We start from the raw sequence: 16,976 nt of genomic DNA on the forward strand, positions 1-16,976 counted from the left end.
GTCAGCTCAGGATAGCCTTTTTAAAAAATAGAACATTGGACCCTTCATTAGCATGACAGAAGGTATAAGCCCTCCCTTTCTCCAGGGACATTGCAAACTGCAGGATAATTAAGACTTCCCGAAAGTAACCCAAAGTCCCCAATTCTAGCAAAGGATCTACAGCTAAATCATTACCCTTATCTCTTCTTTTCTGATGCTGATAGCCTAGTTATGCACTTCCAGAATTTTCAGTTTTTCTCATTTATGCCCAGATTGTTCACACCTGGATTCAAGAATGAAGACAATAGCAACAGATGCATGGTATGGTTAAACTCACCAAGAAAATAATGGAATACCAAATTTTTAAAAAGTTGCACAATGAGGTGATGTCTTGCAGAAAGGTTTGTCCTGTGTAGATTCCTGCTGATGATGGGAGATTTACTTGTAATGCAGGAAGATATATATGGTAGCACAATGCATCCTATAAATGTGTGCTGCCATTCTCTTTGTACTCTTGTTAGCCTTCCCATTGTGCTATCAGGTATAAAGCTAGCACCTGTGACTGGCACCACAATGATGGAGCGATGAAAATCTGGGATGCATGGGAGGCCTGAATTGGAGGCCTCACACCTTCAGTTATTTGGTGGCGAGCAATGATACAGCATCAGTAACATGTGGTTAACCATACTATGTGGTTAATACTGTTACAGTTGCTATAAATTGGTCACAAATTTCTCCTATTAGCTCAGTGGATAAATGAATCATTGGGTGAGGTACTAAGTTATGCAGGAAAGAAAGATCCCAGGACTGTACTGCGTTATCTGACCTCGGGAAATTGTTTTTAAAATTCTTTCATGGGATGTGAGCATCGCTGGCAAGGCCAGCATTTGTTGCCCATTCCTAATTGTCCTTGAACTGAGTGGCTTCCTGGGCCATTTCAGAGGGCAGTTAAGAGTCAACCACATTGCTGTGGGTCTGGAGTCACATGCAGCCCAGACAAGGATGGCTGATTCCCTTCCCCAAAAGGACATTAGTGAATCAGATGGTTTTTATGACAATCGATGATAGTTTCATGGCACCATTGCCGAGGCTAGCTTTCAACTCCATATTTCTTTTCAGCAATTGGATTTTGTTATTAATTGAATTTAAATTCCACCAACTGCCATGGTGGGATTTGAACCTGTGTCCCCAGGGCATTTGCCTGGGCCTCTACTTTACAGTGACATTACCACTATGCCACAGTAAAATTTGAGACAATTTAGAAAGCAGGGAAGTGGAGTTGGTTGGAGCACAGGAGTTTCTCTACAATAGTAGAGCTCCTCCCACCCCCTCATGCCCTCTATTTTAGAATTTCCCTGGGATCACCAGGGCCGAGATTGCATCAGGCTGCAGGTGCAACAAAATCTGCCTCAAAATAGCAGTAAACACAATAATATTTCCTTAACAATGCATAGGGATAGACAAGCACATCACACCTGTAAAGGAAACTCTTTAAATTAAATACGGTGATTTTAAGGCCTGCCTTCCCCTCCAGCCAAGTATTGACAAAGGAACGATCAATGTTTTGAATTAGTCAACAATGACTCAATTATACTTGCAGCATGAAGGCAGTTAGGATGCTTCAGAGTCCCTAGGCTAAGGAGGGAAAGTTGTCTGAAGAGAATGGGAGAAAATGGGCATAAAAGTATTAAATATTAATAGATACTGGCAGGTCTGTCTTAGTACTGCTGATGGTGGGTTGGACAAATGACTGTTTTTATAAATACAGGGGTGTTATCCATAATATGTGATCCAAGAAAAGTTACAAGAAGGAAGTCCGATAAGTGAAAGGAAGTGAGAATTGTAGGCAGCATATTCAATATATTATTGTGTAATACCCAATATTGGGCATTGCACATGAGCAGTCAAGACCAAATGTAATCTTTGAGTGTACAGAGTTAGAAGGTGGGAGATACTTTGGCTATATAAATGCAGGTTGTTCTTCTCATAAGGTGCACAGATATAATTCAGGACCTATTTTACAGTCAAATATTCAGTTCTCATGCTTTGTTTGTATATTATTTATAGTCAAATAGTAAAATATGAGGCAATTTAGAAAGCAGAGAAGTGGAGTTGTTTGGAGCACAGGAGTTTCTACAATAGTAGAGTTCCCCCCACCACCCACCCCTCCCCCCCCCCAACCCCACCCTGCCCCATGCCCTCTATTTTAGAATTTCCCTGGGATTACCATGGCCAAGATTGCATCAGGTTGCAGTTGCAACAAAATCTGCCTCAAAATAGCAGTAAACACAATATTTCCTTAACAAAACATATGGATAGACAAGCACATCACACCTGTAAAGGAAACTTTTTAAATTATGCATGACAATTTTAAGGTCTGCCTTCCCCTCCAGCCAAGTATCGACAAAGGAAAGATCAACCTTTTGGTTTAGCCGACAAGACTAAATTATACCTGCAGCATGAAGGCCAGAATTGCACAATGATCTTAGATTTTTAAGATTTAGAGATACAGCACTGAAACAGGCCCTTCGGCCCACTGAGTCTGTGCCCACCATTAACCACCCATTTATACTAATCCTACACTACTCCCATATTCCTACCACATCCCCACCTGTCCCTATATTACCCTACCACCTACCTATACTAGGGGCAATTTATAATGACCAATTTACCTATCAACCTGCAAGTCTTTGGCATGTGGGAGGAAACCGGAGCACCCGGAGGAAACCCACGCAGACACAGGGAGAACTTGCAAACTCCACACAGGCAGTACCCAGAACTGAACCCGGATCGCTGGAGCTGTGAGGCTGCGGTGCTAACCACTGCGCCACTGTGCCGCCTAACAAATGTCAGGTGTTGGAGGAAGGCCAGGGAATTTGCTGTTGAAACAGCCATTTATCATTTGATCTAAATGACTTTCTTTTTATTATCCAAAGCAGCATTCTAGCAGAGTTGAGCTAGGATATTTTACCTTTGGTGTATGCACTGAAACAACCAGTTGGTTGGATTTGGACATGGCCAATTCTCTTCCCTGGTTAAGTATGTTTCAAAGTGCTCAAATGGCAGATGTGACTAACTGACTGTAATAATTTCCACAGTCAATTAATCTTGCACACATAAGAATGCATAAATGATAAAAACATCATGCACAGAAAGGTCCAAGTGGGCCTTAATGTCACAGTAAAATATGTAGACTGGAAATGAGATGTGGGATGCCAAAGCCAGTCAGCTTGCTAGAGTTCTTCATGGGCTCAGGCAGAAGCACTAAAGTTTCTTCAGCCCATTTTACTAATGGATTAACAATTCAGCTCTGAATGACAAGTAGACAAACAGTTGTGCCTATAAATTACAAGAAGATATACAAAGCAATGTTGCAATGCACTTTAAGAAATCAGATGGGGCTTTTCACTCACCCTGGGCTTGGCCAGCCCTTTAATTCTTTCGATTTCTGCGTTGGATAGTATCTCATGGTAGCGGACAATGTGTGGACTGTCCCACTCGTCCTCTTCTTTGACTGGGGCAATAATTAAGCGCGGGTGGTTGTTGTTGTTTTGATATCGGCAGAAGAGCCTTCTTTGTCTTCGAGTAGTCTGCAGGAAAGTGAAAAGTTAATGAATGGAGTCCCTTTAAAATAAAATATGGCTCCAACACACTGTCTGTCCTCAATTATAGGTTTCCAGGAATAACCCTGGTTATTCTGCATTCACTGGCTGTCAATGACAACAATTAGAAACTGAATTATCCTTATTCTATCCTGGAAAATTCTAAAGCACAAGGTTGTTTCATCGATTAGAATCACCGAATGGTACAGCACAGAAGGGGGGCATTCAGTCCATCATGACTGTACCAGCTCTTTTAAAGAGCTATCCAATTAGTCCGCCCCTACTCTTTCCCCAAAGCCCTGAGGATCTTTCTACTCCAAGAACTTATCCAGTTCTTTTTTGAAAGTTACTATTGAATCTGCTTCCACCACATTTACAGATGGTACATTCCAGATCATAACAACTTGCTGCGTAAAAAATTCTCCCCATGTAACCTCTTTTTCTTATGCCAATTATCTTAAATCTTTTTAGTCTGGTTACTGACCCTTCTGCCACTTAATATTACCAGTTCATTGGGAAATAGCTAAACAGCCCTCAAGATGGCACAGGTAGGCAGCCTCATCCTCCAGACTTTGCATAACAAGCACTGGCACACCCAAGCCACAGCAAACACAATTGTGTTGACTCGCCTCCATGACAGCACAGGAACACCACCCTGGCAAGGATCAGTGATATATCAAAGTAGAGGAAAACAACAGGAATAGACAGGAAGTAACCGCAGTGGAAAATATTATAATACAAACTTGCAAAAATGGCGAGTGGGAAAAGACCATCTGATCCATCAAATTGCCTCACATGGTTGTGATGCTTGAAGCATCATCATTAAACATTCCCTAACCACCAGTAGCCATGTCATTTCCTGGGAGAGGAATAAAAACCACAAGGCCAATTGCAGAAATTCACAAGGCAAGGGAAATTCCTCTCTGACTCTATCAGGTGACCAAAGCAAGTCCAGGTGTCCACGTTGAGCATGGTTACACTACCTGGTATTTTATCTACCTTTTCTAAGACCAGGAACCAGCTGTATTATAAAGTATGCAGAGAGTCAGCATTCAACACATGAGACGGTAATCTGTTCCATGGGTCTACTATCCTCTGGGAAAAGAAAAACTGTCTAACATCTAACCTAGCCTTGCCCTTGTGTAGTTTAAGGTGCATGACCACTGGTTTTCCTCAATTCATCAAATTGAAATAGTCCATCAATGGGAACAGAATCTAGTCCTTTAACTATTTTATATACCTCCATCAAGTCACCTCAAGGCTTACGTATCTCTAAAGTGAACAGACCTAGCTTTTTAAGCTAAAGTTTACACTAGGCATCATTCTTATGGTCCACTTCAAACCTTTTCCACAACCTCTATATCATCCACCGTGAAGTGACCAAAACTGGGCACAGTATTCCAAATATTGTCTACCCAAGCTCTTTGCAAGGATAAAATAATATACATTGTATCATATTGAATAGCCTTGTTAATAAAAGCTAAGAATGTATTTGCTTTGGCCATGGCTTCTCAGCATAGGTCATGAGCCTTTAGAGAATTAGAAGCTATAATGCAACAATCCTTTCCATCTTAACCGATCCCAGTTCTATTCCATGCAAAAAGTATGTATGCTCGCTGTTGATCATTCCCAAATGTGTAACACAGCATTTATTTAGGTTAAATCCATTTGTCAGAGTTTGGCCTGTTCCCCAGTGCATCTATATCTGTTCTCCTCCACAATTCTAAGAGTTGCAAATGTTTTTATAGCATTCGCGAACAGCAGTCATCCAACATATATCTAGGTCATTTATTAAGTTAGTAAAAAGTGATGATGCTAGCACCTATCCTTGTGGAAAACCACTGGTAACTGGCTTCCAAACTGATCGACCACCATAAATAACAATATTCTGCCTAGGGAATGCAGCCAGTTCTTAATCCATTTCAGCAAATTTCCACGGAACCCACAAGGTTCTGCTTTGCAGAGATTTCAAAGCACCATATCAAAGACTTTCTGGAAATTCCAAGTAGACAATGTCTGCTGTGATACCTCATCCTCCAACCTACTAACTTTATCAAAATATTCTAACAAAATAGTAAGACATGGCCTTCTTTTTCAGAAGCTGGGCTAAATGTCCCCAATGACTTCTTTTTTATCTAGGTGATCATGAAGAGCATCTTCCCTACAAATGGCATCCGACTCATAAGCCGAGAGTTCCCTGGATCTGATTTGTTACGTTTTTTTGAAAATCAGAATTAAATGAGAATTCCTCCAATCCAAAGGAAGCAGACCAGAGCTATATCGTGCTGTTAAAGATACAGGCAAGGGCCCTGCAAAGCACATGTCCCATCTCTTTCATAATCCACAGGTGAATATCAACTACAACTGAATTCTTCAGTACAATTCTAAACATTTCCCTCTTGTATACTCTTACTATTTTGACTTCCTCCTTTTGTGCTCTTACCATTTTAATTCCTTCCCCTCTACACAGAGCTTCATAGGAATCCCGCTCAGATAGATAGTTATCTGGCCGCATGTAGACCTCCTCCTTTGACTGAGATTGATAGAATTCTTCATCTGTTCCTTCATTACTTTGTCCTTCTTCACTCAGCATGTTCTTAAAGTAATGGAGGTTACTCTTTGCTCTTAAATGTGTTGGATCTAAACATGGAGGAAAGAATAAGATCCCTTTAACTTGTAATGGAAAGGATTTTTTTAAACTGCACTGTTCAAGAAATAGCTCAAAAGGTTCCACTCGCAACTCCTTAGATACTGAAGCTGTTCATACCCACAGGCAGCAAGACCTGGACAACATCCAGGCTTGGGCTGTTAAGAGTCAAAAAATATTTGCTGCACACAAGCGGCAGTCAATGTCCATCTCCAACAAGGAGAGAGTCTAACCACTTCCCCTTAACATGCAATGGCATTACCATCACTGAATCCCCTACCATCAGCATCTTGTGGGGGCTGGGGGGTGGTCACTATTTATAACATATTCAACTGGACCAGCCACATAAAAGCTGTGGCTACTAGAGAAGGTCAGAGGCTGGGTATTCTGTAGCAAGTGGATCACCTCTTGATTTCCCAAAGCCTCCCCACCACCTGCAAAGTGCAAGTCAGGAGTGTGATGGAATATTTCTCACTTGCCTGAATGGGGGCAGCTGCAATGACTCTCATCACCATCTGGGACAAAGTAGTCTGCTTGATTGACAGCTCTTTGGATGCCTGCAGTTCACAGGCAAAGTGGATGTAAATTCCAGTGACCATGGCAACAGCCCTCATGCAGGTCCTAGAGTTTCGGGTTAGGGGGTAGGATGGGGCAAGGATCTGGAAAATCAAGAGGGAAGGAGGAGATTAGGGCACGATCGTGAGGAAAGGGAGGTGATTGGAAAGAGCACGCAGCGAGTGACACTGTTTGTCAGGACTGCTGTGGTGCTGGGAGAAGCACTATTGCTCCTTATGGCTCCACGTTCAGACAAGTATTTTTAAAAAGCTTACCCTTTTGGGCAGCCTTCAGCAGTTCCATCAGGACCCGCCAGTTAGGTTGCATGGAGGCTTTGTTTTCCTGAATGCAGCAGGTCTAGCGCCAGCTGCGTTCAAGGCAGCCCAATTTTGGGAAGGACCTAATACCTGCTTCAGGCATAGTCCCTGGGCAGCTATACTTCAGCTTTTACCAGGGTGGACCTCAGCTACGCAATGAGCGTGCATGCATATCACCTGCCATAGAGAACACTTAGGCACCTACTTTACATTTGTAAAATAGTGTGGCAACAAATTTATAGCCCATTACATTTAAAATAATGAAGTAAAAGTCAGAAGGGGGATTTTTTTACAGAGGAAGTGGGAGTCTTGACAGAAATTATATTCCCAGAATTCTCAGCCAGGGTCTATCATGGCAACCCAGGTGGCCTAAATAAGTGGCACAGAATATTTTCTGAACAAATGAATAAGCAACTACTAAAAAAAAATTCACAGTCATTAAAATAAGAAGAAAGGCAGCAATATGATGAAAGGAATTATTTCACCCTTAATGCTTAGATCCATTTAAAATGTTGGATATTTTCCTCCTTCACAGCTGTTGGTCGACAATTAAAAACTTTCACCAAAGCACAGGTTAATTTAACAGGAACATTTCTTAGTTGAGACATGGGAGTACAGGCTGGACATTTAAACAAGATATAAACATTCTGGACTATTTCCATATTGGACACACTTCCTTCACAGATGTTCCCTGTCAAAATGTTATACAAAAATATTACCTCAGCAGAACTTTACATTAAGTAATAGATCTTGAACAGATATACAGCCACTAGGATTTAATAATAAAGGATAAAAGAACCCACATTGTCTTGGCCTAGATTAGACATTCTTCACACCTCTGTATCAGAAAATTTCTTTAGTGTTGCATAGCTATGGCTAAATCCTGCAAACATAACACAAGGAGGCAGGAGATTTATTAAGCAGTGGTATTAATGATTTCAAAAAATAGGTATGAATAAAGAAGTCTCTTGGTTTATTTTATCCCATCCTTTCAGAATATCAACCATTATCCAGTTAGCCTGGACTCAAACACACTTTCTGGCAACATTTAGTCTCTGTTTCAATAAATTCCTCCTGACATCTGTCCTAAATGAGCCATTTACAAACCTAAACATATTCTCTCAGGGTTGTAGTCCTGCTGCCTTGGCAGATCGAATCATAGTATTTCAGGTTTATATAGTCAGTGATGGTGTGCAGCTGCTTGGCATCTGTGTTAGGAGTTCCATTTGAACTGCCTTTTAATAAGAACATTTGAAATTCTACAGACAGGAAAAGGCCGTTGCTAACTCACTTTTAGCTTGTTGTGCTTGGTGTTTGATCCCTTGGCTGTAATGTAAAACCTGGTGCACAAGTCAACATTTGAGATGTCCTTCCCAGCCCTCCGTATAAGAAAATTGGAGCAGCAATAGGCCATTCAGCCCCTTAAGTGTACTCTGCCATTCAATTAGATCATGGCTGATCTGTACCTCAACTCTTCATCTGCCTTAACTCCATATCCCTTAATTACCTCACCCAACAAAAATCTACCCATTTCAGGTCTTGAAAGTTTCAACTGATCCAGTCTCCAGACTTTTTGAGCACAGAATTCCAAATTCCTTCTCCTGTTTCCTGATTTCCCTCTCAAATGGCCTAGCTCTAACTTTAAGATTATGTATGCCCCCTTGTTCTTGATACCTCAACCAGAGGAAATAGTTTCTCAGTATCTAGCCTATTGAATCCTTTTACATTTTAAACCCTTCAATCAGATCACCCCTCAGCCTCCTAAACTCAAGGCAGTACAAGCCTTGTTTATGCAACGTGTCCTCATAATTTAATGGTCTAAACCCCTTACAAGGTAGAAGCTTCCACATTGTTGCTCTTGACATAGCAAACCTGTAAACCTTTACACTATTCAATTCACAGCAAACAAATATGTTTTTACATCATGCAACAGTGGGCTGGATTTTATAGAGCCCTCGACGTGGGATCCGTGGCAAAGGGGTCATGAAGATTGCCCCGTATGAGGCTCACCATGGACCTTGACGTGGCAGCGCCTAGCCCGATATTGCCAGCTGCAGCTTGTGAAGTACCGCCACGATCTTCACCCTGGCAGCCGGCACTGTCGCGCCTTCAGATCCCCATCTGGGGAAACGAGGTGCAACACTGATGGGGAAGGGGAAGAAGGTAAGTTTCTCAGTGCGGGAGGGAAGTGGGGAAACAGGGTCAAATTAGCATCATGGGTGTAGGGAATAGTGGGAAGGAGTATAGTTTAAAGTTTATGCAGTTGGGAGGTGGGGGATTGACGGTCAGATAGTAAAGGTAGGTGTTTTGGGGGGGAAAAGGTCAAATAATTAATTTAATTGTTATGGAGCGGGGGGGTGGGAGAGGGACAAAATAAATGTATTTATTTTATTTCATGTAAACTATCTTTAAATGTTTAAATTTACCAATATGACAGACAGCCCTTCAAAAATGGCGTCAGCGTCAGCATACAGGCGCCATTGCCAGGGATGGACTGCCCACCCTCCCACATGATTGGGTGGGGGCAGGCCGCCACCCTGGCTTGGAATTTCGGCGACTCTTCGGCCTGCAGCTCGCGCGGGTGGGCCACCATTCTTTTCGCCCGCCACCGATATCGGTGGTGGGCTTATAAAATCCAGCCTAGTAGGTGGGTTACTGAATCATATAACTCATTGTGATTAGTGACAACACAGTTAATCATACGTTGCACAAAATTATACCCTATGCTACTGTTAATTACATCAAAATAGTGTACTAAATTATGTTTATTCAGTACCAGTGTTTGGAAAAAGGGAATGATTTGCTAAATACTGAGGCTAAGACACAATCATCAAAGGCAGGAGGGAATCCTCTGGGCTCACATCACTTCAATAAGGAATTAGTCCATTCAACCTCCCACAGAATGGGATAAAGCTTCACTAGGTTTATTCAAACATAGAATAACTTGGACATTTTCCTGGAGGTTCCATCATATGACTTCTCACCTCCAACTGCCCCACCCCACCACTGGCTGCTTAACACGTCAATTCTGGCGAATTTCCAATTGGAAAGCAAATACTTTGTTACCCGATTGGATGATGCCGGACTGTCAAAAAGCCTTTTACTCTCCATCTCCAATATTTTTATAACTAATAAACAAGTGTTTAATGGAAAATGGAAAGAAAGCACACTGTTTTTTTTGAATGTCCCTATTGAATTTTCACCTATTGTTCATAGGGTCAGAAGATTAATCTTTAATTCCTGGAGACTCTGAAGCAATCCTGAAGGATTGGCAACCTGACATAAAAGGGGCAATTTTCAGCGTCTACAATGCCAGTGGGGGGCCTTTCCCACTGTAAAGTGTATATTGTAAATTCTTGTAAGCACTGCCCATGATTTCCTCATTCCCGAGCTGCCATTTGAGGTTTTCGACAGGTGAAGGAGGAGTCAGAACCACGCATCAGTCGGCTTTCTTATTTTCTTGCCCCAATCCTGCCCAATGTTAATGTCCTCAATTTAACATGGATGCTAAAGGCCAGTAATGTACTGGAAGCCCTATTGACTTCTCTTTTGGATCAGCTCAGTTTTCACTTGACAAATGAATCGTGAGAAGTTTCTTTTTTTAAATTATACTTCCATTATTCAATTTTTTTTTATAGAAGTAAATTCTCAGCAAGGGCAATTTGGGTAGACCTAGTTCGTTACAACTTTTCATCATTCTTCCCAGATAGGTTTCAATTATTGGTTAAAAACAGAAATATTAAACATGAAAGAAGCTTAGTGTCTGAGGAAAGCAAGCTACTTTGACTTTTCAAAGTAGAATTTTAATCCCAAATCATTGAGGTACTAATGTTAGATTGTTCGAATGCACAAGCACAGCTCAAAGTATTCATATTTGTTAAAGAATTGCAGTGTGAATGAAAAATGGGTTACCAAATTCAAATACCCTCCAATACACTGAGGCACCAAACACGCACACACATACTACACACATGGACCATTTATGAAAGGAAGGCAGGATCTGAGGACAAGTTACCTGCAAAGCTTGAAATATAATGGAATTTGTTTTATATATACACACAAGAGTTGTCTACGTAAAGTAGCTGTACAGTGTCATTTTGTAGCAATACTAACTCATTGTTGTTCTTTAAAAAGGAGGCCCTGCAAACAGCAGCTGCAGCCCTTTAAAGATCTACAGCAATCCTTTAAGATTTAGGATGTCAGCTGTGATCTAGTGGGTAGCACGCTTGCCTCTGCATCAGAAGGTCATGGATTCAGGTTCCACTTCACAGACCTGTGTCCAAGACCTATACTGACAGTCCAATGCAGTCCTCAGGGAGGACTTTGGGATGTCCTGAAGTTGTGAAAGATGCTGTATAAATGCATGGTCTTTACTTTCCTTATAATTGTGCATCAGATCTCACAGCCGTCTATTGTGCAGTTGGAGATTTATGTAAATCTCAGATTTCTGGTATGAACAGCTGTGCAGTAAAAGTCACCGGGATGTCCAGCAGCACCATTTCTATCATAGATCAGGCACATCCATAAATATTTGCCCTCTGGCAAAAGATGGTGTCGATTTAAGAAACAAAAGATGGGCCTGTTTGGCTTAATGACCTCTTCCAAGCTTTTTTTAATATCCTCAGCTCTTCAAGCTTTACTCTTGTCCTTTGCAATTGCATCCTAATCCTGCAGCTAGATTGCTTCCTTCTCATTCTATTTTAATCACAAATCTAATTTCAAACTGTTTACAGTTATATAAGAAAAAGTAGCAATTTTGGCATTGAGAAAACAAATTATTCTCGGGACATGGGTGTCGCTGGCAAGGCTGGCATTTATTGCCCATCCTCAGTTGCCCTGAGAAGGTGGCGATAAGCTGCCTTCCTGAATCACTGGTAGCTATTTGATAGAACTGAATAGTTGCCCAGGTCAATCCAGAGTTAAGAGTCAGGCAAGTTGGTTCTTGGACTGGAGGCACATATAAGCCAGAATGGGTAAAGACGGAAGGTTTCTTTCCCCAAAAACCATTAATGACTCACGTTGGGTTTTGACAACAATTCAACAGCTTCATTGTCACTTTTAGTGACACCAGCTGTTTAATTATAATAAAAACAAAGAATGCTAGAAATACTCAGCAGGTCTGGCAGCATGTGTGGAGAGAGAAACAGAGTTAACATTTCAGATTGATGACCTTTCATCAGAACTGCAAAAAAAAGTTAGAAATGTAATAGGTTTTAAGCTAGTGAAAGAGCGAGGGTGAGAAAAAGAACAAAAGGGAAGTCTGTAATAGGGGAGAAGGCAGAAGAGATTTATTTCCCAGATCTTATTTTAAACTGAATTCTAATTCTCAAACTGCCATAGTGGGGTTTGAACTCCCATTCTCTGTATTGTCAGTCTTGGCTTCTGGATCACTGGTTCAGTAACAGAACTGCAATGCTACCGAAGTTCTGTTACTGCGTTAGTTATATTGTATTCTTACCGACAGCAATTAGGCGCTTGGTCAGATCAACAGCACGACGGATGTCGCCCATCTGGTACACGGAGTAGCTGAGGTAGTCCAGGGCTTCGGCCTGTGATACGCCACTAGGCTCCCCTTCTTCCAGCTGTTTGAGGGTTTGCTGCATCCACAGTACGGTGTGGTAGTAATCACCATCACTGTATGCTATCTTCCCCAGCTCAAAGCAGTCCTCGACCGTGAGAGAGACGATGTACTGCGCACCTGCAAGAGAATGTTGGCAAGTGTACAGACCACCAATAACTTGCATTTATACAGAGCCTTTAATGTAGTATAATGTTCCAAGGTGCTTCACTGGAGCTTTGCCAAACAAAATGTGACACCAAGTCACATAAGGAGATGCAATTAAAAGCTTAGTCAAAGAGGTAGACTTTAAAGAGCATCATAAAGGAGGTAGAGAGAGGTAAAGAGGCAGAGCAGTTTAGGTAGGCAATTCCAGAGCTTAGGGTTTAGGCAGTTGAAGGGATGTCCATTAAATCTTGGGGATGTACAAGAAGCCAGAATTTGAGGAGCAAAGATTTCTCAGAGGGCTGCGGGGCTGAAATAGGTTACAGAGATAGGTATAGATAGACCAACATCAAATAGATGATAAAACAACACAACCTTAAGTGACAGCCATTTCTGACGATTCATAGAGGCACACAAGTACAGAGGATGCTAAGGCATTTTGATTAGCTAATGCTCAGATTTACCTCCTATGCTTCTCCCCAGCAACAAAAGAAAATGCCAGACAATAAAACATCTTTTTACATGCAAAGACATTTTTTATTAAAACATGTCTGTATTTTTTAAATAAAGCTGGGTTTACAACAGCGTTACTGGTGTACAATTTAGATTCATTTACTGCTTTGGTATTTTCTCTCTGTTGCTTATCAGTAGCTAAACTGGGAACTATTTCAAAGATATTGTTGAAGTTTGGGAAATGCGGCAGGCTGGGGGTGGCTGGGAGCCAAGGCGGTGGGGGGTCAATCGGAGACTCCTTTCAATGCCCCAAGGTAGGAGCCGCAAAGATGAAAAAGTCCAAGGTGCGGATACAATCGATCCTGTGGAGAGGGCTCCCCCTCCACATTGATCACCCAAACAGCTGTGGGCTTCTTTATTTTTAAAATTCTCAGCAGGGATCCAAGAACACCTCCATGTTGAGGCACCCTCATGCTCCCCTTTCTGCCTCAACAGTGACCCCCACCCCCCCCCCCCCCCCCACCCCTCCCAGTGGGGCTGCTGGTCGTCCAGTGTTGCGGACCCTCTGATCAGGCCTCCTGTGTTGCTGTTTCACCTGTTGTCCTTAACTGGGCAATGAACATGATGGCAGCCTCTTAATTGGCAATCTCCTGTAAGATTGTGCGGGGTGGGCGTCAAACACCAGTGGGGTCAATGCCTGGAAATAGTCCCGACATCATGGTTGCTGACACCTTTGGGAAAATTCAGCTCTAGGCGTCTTCTAAGAGGGCTATACAAATTGAATTTTCTTTTTCTCTTTCTCTAAAGTATCCCTTATTTGTTGTAATGTTCTTCCCAACTGTTCAGTACTGCTGAGATAGGGAACTCAGCTTTTTTTTGGTTGTTACACTAATGCATCTCAGTATCAAGCTACCCAAGGTGGACACTTCTTCACCAGCTTACTGTTGCAAATTTCAATTTAAAGTCAAGCAGCTGCATTGATGCAACTTAACACAAGTCACGCTTTCCACATTGTATCAACAGTAACCAGTATTCTGATGTTCTAGGTACCTGGCAGCCTGCCCTTGGAAATACTTTCTGAATCCAGTCTGTAAGTGTCCTGCAAACGCAGCAGGGCCTTCGCTGCTCCACTCTCATCTTCATCTGTTGGAAAATGTTCCCGTTGGATCGAGAGATTAGCAATGAATGCTATCCAGAAATGGAAAAGAAATGCAATTGTGAGAAACTCCAAAAGTAAAATTGTCAAATGGGTGAAAAATATGCTTCATGAATGTTTTATTTAACACTATACTGCCCAGGTGCCTGCAAAACCAGAAAATGGAAAGTACAGCTGTTCAATAGCTACATAGTAGAGAGAACTACTTGATGAATAGTGAACCATACAAAGCAAGGTGCTCGAGATTCAATCACCAGTTTGTGCTATATTGCTTGACTACAGACTGACTGCACAGTGTGGCCTCAGTTAAATGACTGCAATTGATCTCCTGCCCAAATCTGGGTGGGAATGATGAGGAGGCTGCTACCAGGGACCTAACAGCAAATATGTAAGTGAGGGAGGGATTTCTGGGGCGATCACGATTGGGGGAAGGGCGAGGGAAAAGCCGGAGCAGGGGAGATCCAAGCTTTCACTTATTCTGGCCTGGAGAACCACTCCTGCTCTTCCTGGCCCACAAGGAAACAAAAAAATAATAATAATTTTCTTGGGCCTTTTCCAGCTACAATCCTGCCTGATGCCAGGTTTTACTGGAGACCCCGCCAGTGGCCTTCAGTGTAAAAATTCCATCAAGTTCTGAATGATGTCATTGGACGCTAACACTTATATATTGACGTCAATGGAGAAGTGAAATGGGCTACTGACTCACCATCACCCATTTTCCACTATTGCACAGAGTCAAGATCTATCCCAGGGTGCATTTAACATCATGGTGACCACAAAAAGTAATTCCCAATACCATATTCCCAATAGAAATTATAGCTATCACTCTCCTCACAGGTGAGAATGCCCCAGAAAAAATACACCTGCTGCTTTCCCTTCAAATTGATGGAAATCCCAGCACTTCCATTACTTACCATCAGAAGTCTGCTGCAGAACTAAACTTTCCAGTTTTAGCCAATCCGTGTTCAACCGTTTCATGAGTTTGTATGCATTCACTGGATGACCCAAATATCCTTCCGGGTCAGAGGTTGATGTGTGTGTCAGCTGATCCAGCTTTTCAGCCCAGCTATTAATGTGACAGAAGGTTCTATTATTAAGGATGGGAGATTGTAATTCCACCAAAATTGTATCGCACAAAAGACGACTTTCTTTTTGTTAAATCCTAGTAGGGACTGGACTCCCCATTGCTGTACTGTGCTGGAGTAGCCATTCATCACTGTAACTCTGAAAAGGTGAGGGGCTGTTCAATGCCTTCCTGGAAATTATTCAGTCAGCGCAATTTTGAAGTGTTGTTGGATAGTGATGCAGTTACAGAAGGTATTGGTCTTATTTGCATAAAATGGATGATTTCACTTCTGTTTTAGCCTAGTATGTGCTTGACAGTGTGAGGGAAATCAGTGCTGAAGCACCTTGTGCCAGCATTCAATACTGAGGAACATACAGTCAAATACAGGGTAAAGCTCCCACTCCTCTGCTTGGACAACAACCTCAAGTAACTTACCTCAGGGGATCTTTTAATTATGGATATGCATACTTTAAAATGAAGTACTATAAAGTGACATCTACACTCCCGTGCTCCAAGCAGGGAACAGTGCTCACTGTGACTGTGGGTCTTGATCAGCAACTCACGCTGGAGGCACTGAATCAATCCTCACAACATTGAGTACTGATGAGGGACATCTTCAGCAAGTTATAAGGAAGTAAGTAACTACATAATCATCGTGCTACTAGAATAGGATTTAGACAGATTGTCAATAAGTACCTTTTAATTTCTGTTAATTTGGTCTCTTCCGCTTTTATATATTCTTTTAGAGATTTCACAAGGTCTTTTTCCGTGAAAATTAAGTCTGTCATCTGGCCTGAAGGAAAGAGGAAATTTTTAAAAGAAAGTTAATTGAAGAATGCTTATTCCCTAACATTTAAACTCTTGCTGTATGTTATACAATATTAATTGGCAAAAGCCAAGATTTCCCTTTGATCACTTTTGTCTCCTTTTATTTACTTTGCAGGATTATGATCCAATCTTGAAGTACACAAAATTGCACGAAGAACAGTCATGGTCATGCACAAGGTCATGAATAGTTTTTACTGTACGTGACTTCCACATGGTTGATATTCAATGATGTATCTAGCCCTTTAAGAATTTACTTGCCTTAGCAGAAAGTCTTTGGCGATCATGTGGCTCCAAGTCAACCCACTGTGGTGGACTCTGTAACTCAATAACTGAATCAGCCGGCTCTGCAGTTCTCCAGGGCACTGTTGATGATTGACCAGCCAGCTAGAAACCTGGATGGGTAGACCTATCATTGGGAGCTGGGGTTCTTCCCATTTAGCTCCAGATAATCCTAAAAGCCAATGCCCCAAGTTGGAGTGGTCCGAGCTGACAAACCACATTGGTAAAGATCTGGTTTTAGGTGAATAAACTCCAGATGTACCACTGCACACACGTAGGAACCTAAACCTTGGCTCTGCCAATCTGCATCCAAACTCTTGGGACTTAGGTAGTTGGGATATGTTCCTGTGATAAGAAAATGTGTACACAGAT

The 16,976-nt window shown here is 41.9% G+C and overlaps 1 protein-coding gene across 13 annotated transcripts in view; it reads right to left on the reverse strand.

Moving 5' to 3' along the window:
* Positions 1–16,976, reverse strand: part of LOC137376020 (prolyl 4-hydroxylase subunit alpha-2-like) — a 132,929-nt gene that overhangs the window by 62,558 nt on the left and 53,395 nt on the right. For 9 of the 13 annotated variants that reach the window (XM_068043943.1, XM_068043940.1, XM_068043942.1 and 6 more), the window contains 6 exons: positions 16,194–16,290; positions 15,346–15,518; positions 14,326–14,463; positions 12,559–12,798; positions 6,025–6,221; positions 3,393–3,569 (listed from right to left, as the gene is read on the reverse strand). In XM_068043943.1, coding sequence (XP_067900044.1) covers positions 3,393–3,569; positions 6,025–6,221; positions 12,559–12,798; positions 14,326–14,463; positions 15,346–15,518; positions 16,194–16,290 — 1,022 coding nt within the window. The remainder of the gene's footprint in view (positions 1–3,392; positions 3,570–6,024; positions 6,222–12,558; positions 12,799–14,325; positions 14,464–15,345; positions 15,519–16,193; positions 16,291–16,976) is intronic. The other 4 variants (XM_068043946.1, XM_068043947.1, XM_068043941.1 and 1 more) reach the window with 1 other exon arrangement.

This window comes from Heterodontus francisci, chromosome 12 (assembly GCF_036365525.1).
Source record: "Heterodontus francisci isolate sHetFra1 chromosome 12, sHetFra1.hap1, whole genome shotgun sequence".
In the NCBI taxonomy this organism is placed as follows: domain Eukaryota; kingdom Metazoa; phylum Chordata; class Chondrichthyes; order Heterodontiformes; family Heterodontidae; genus Heterodontus; species Heterodontus francisci.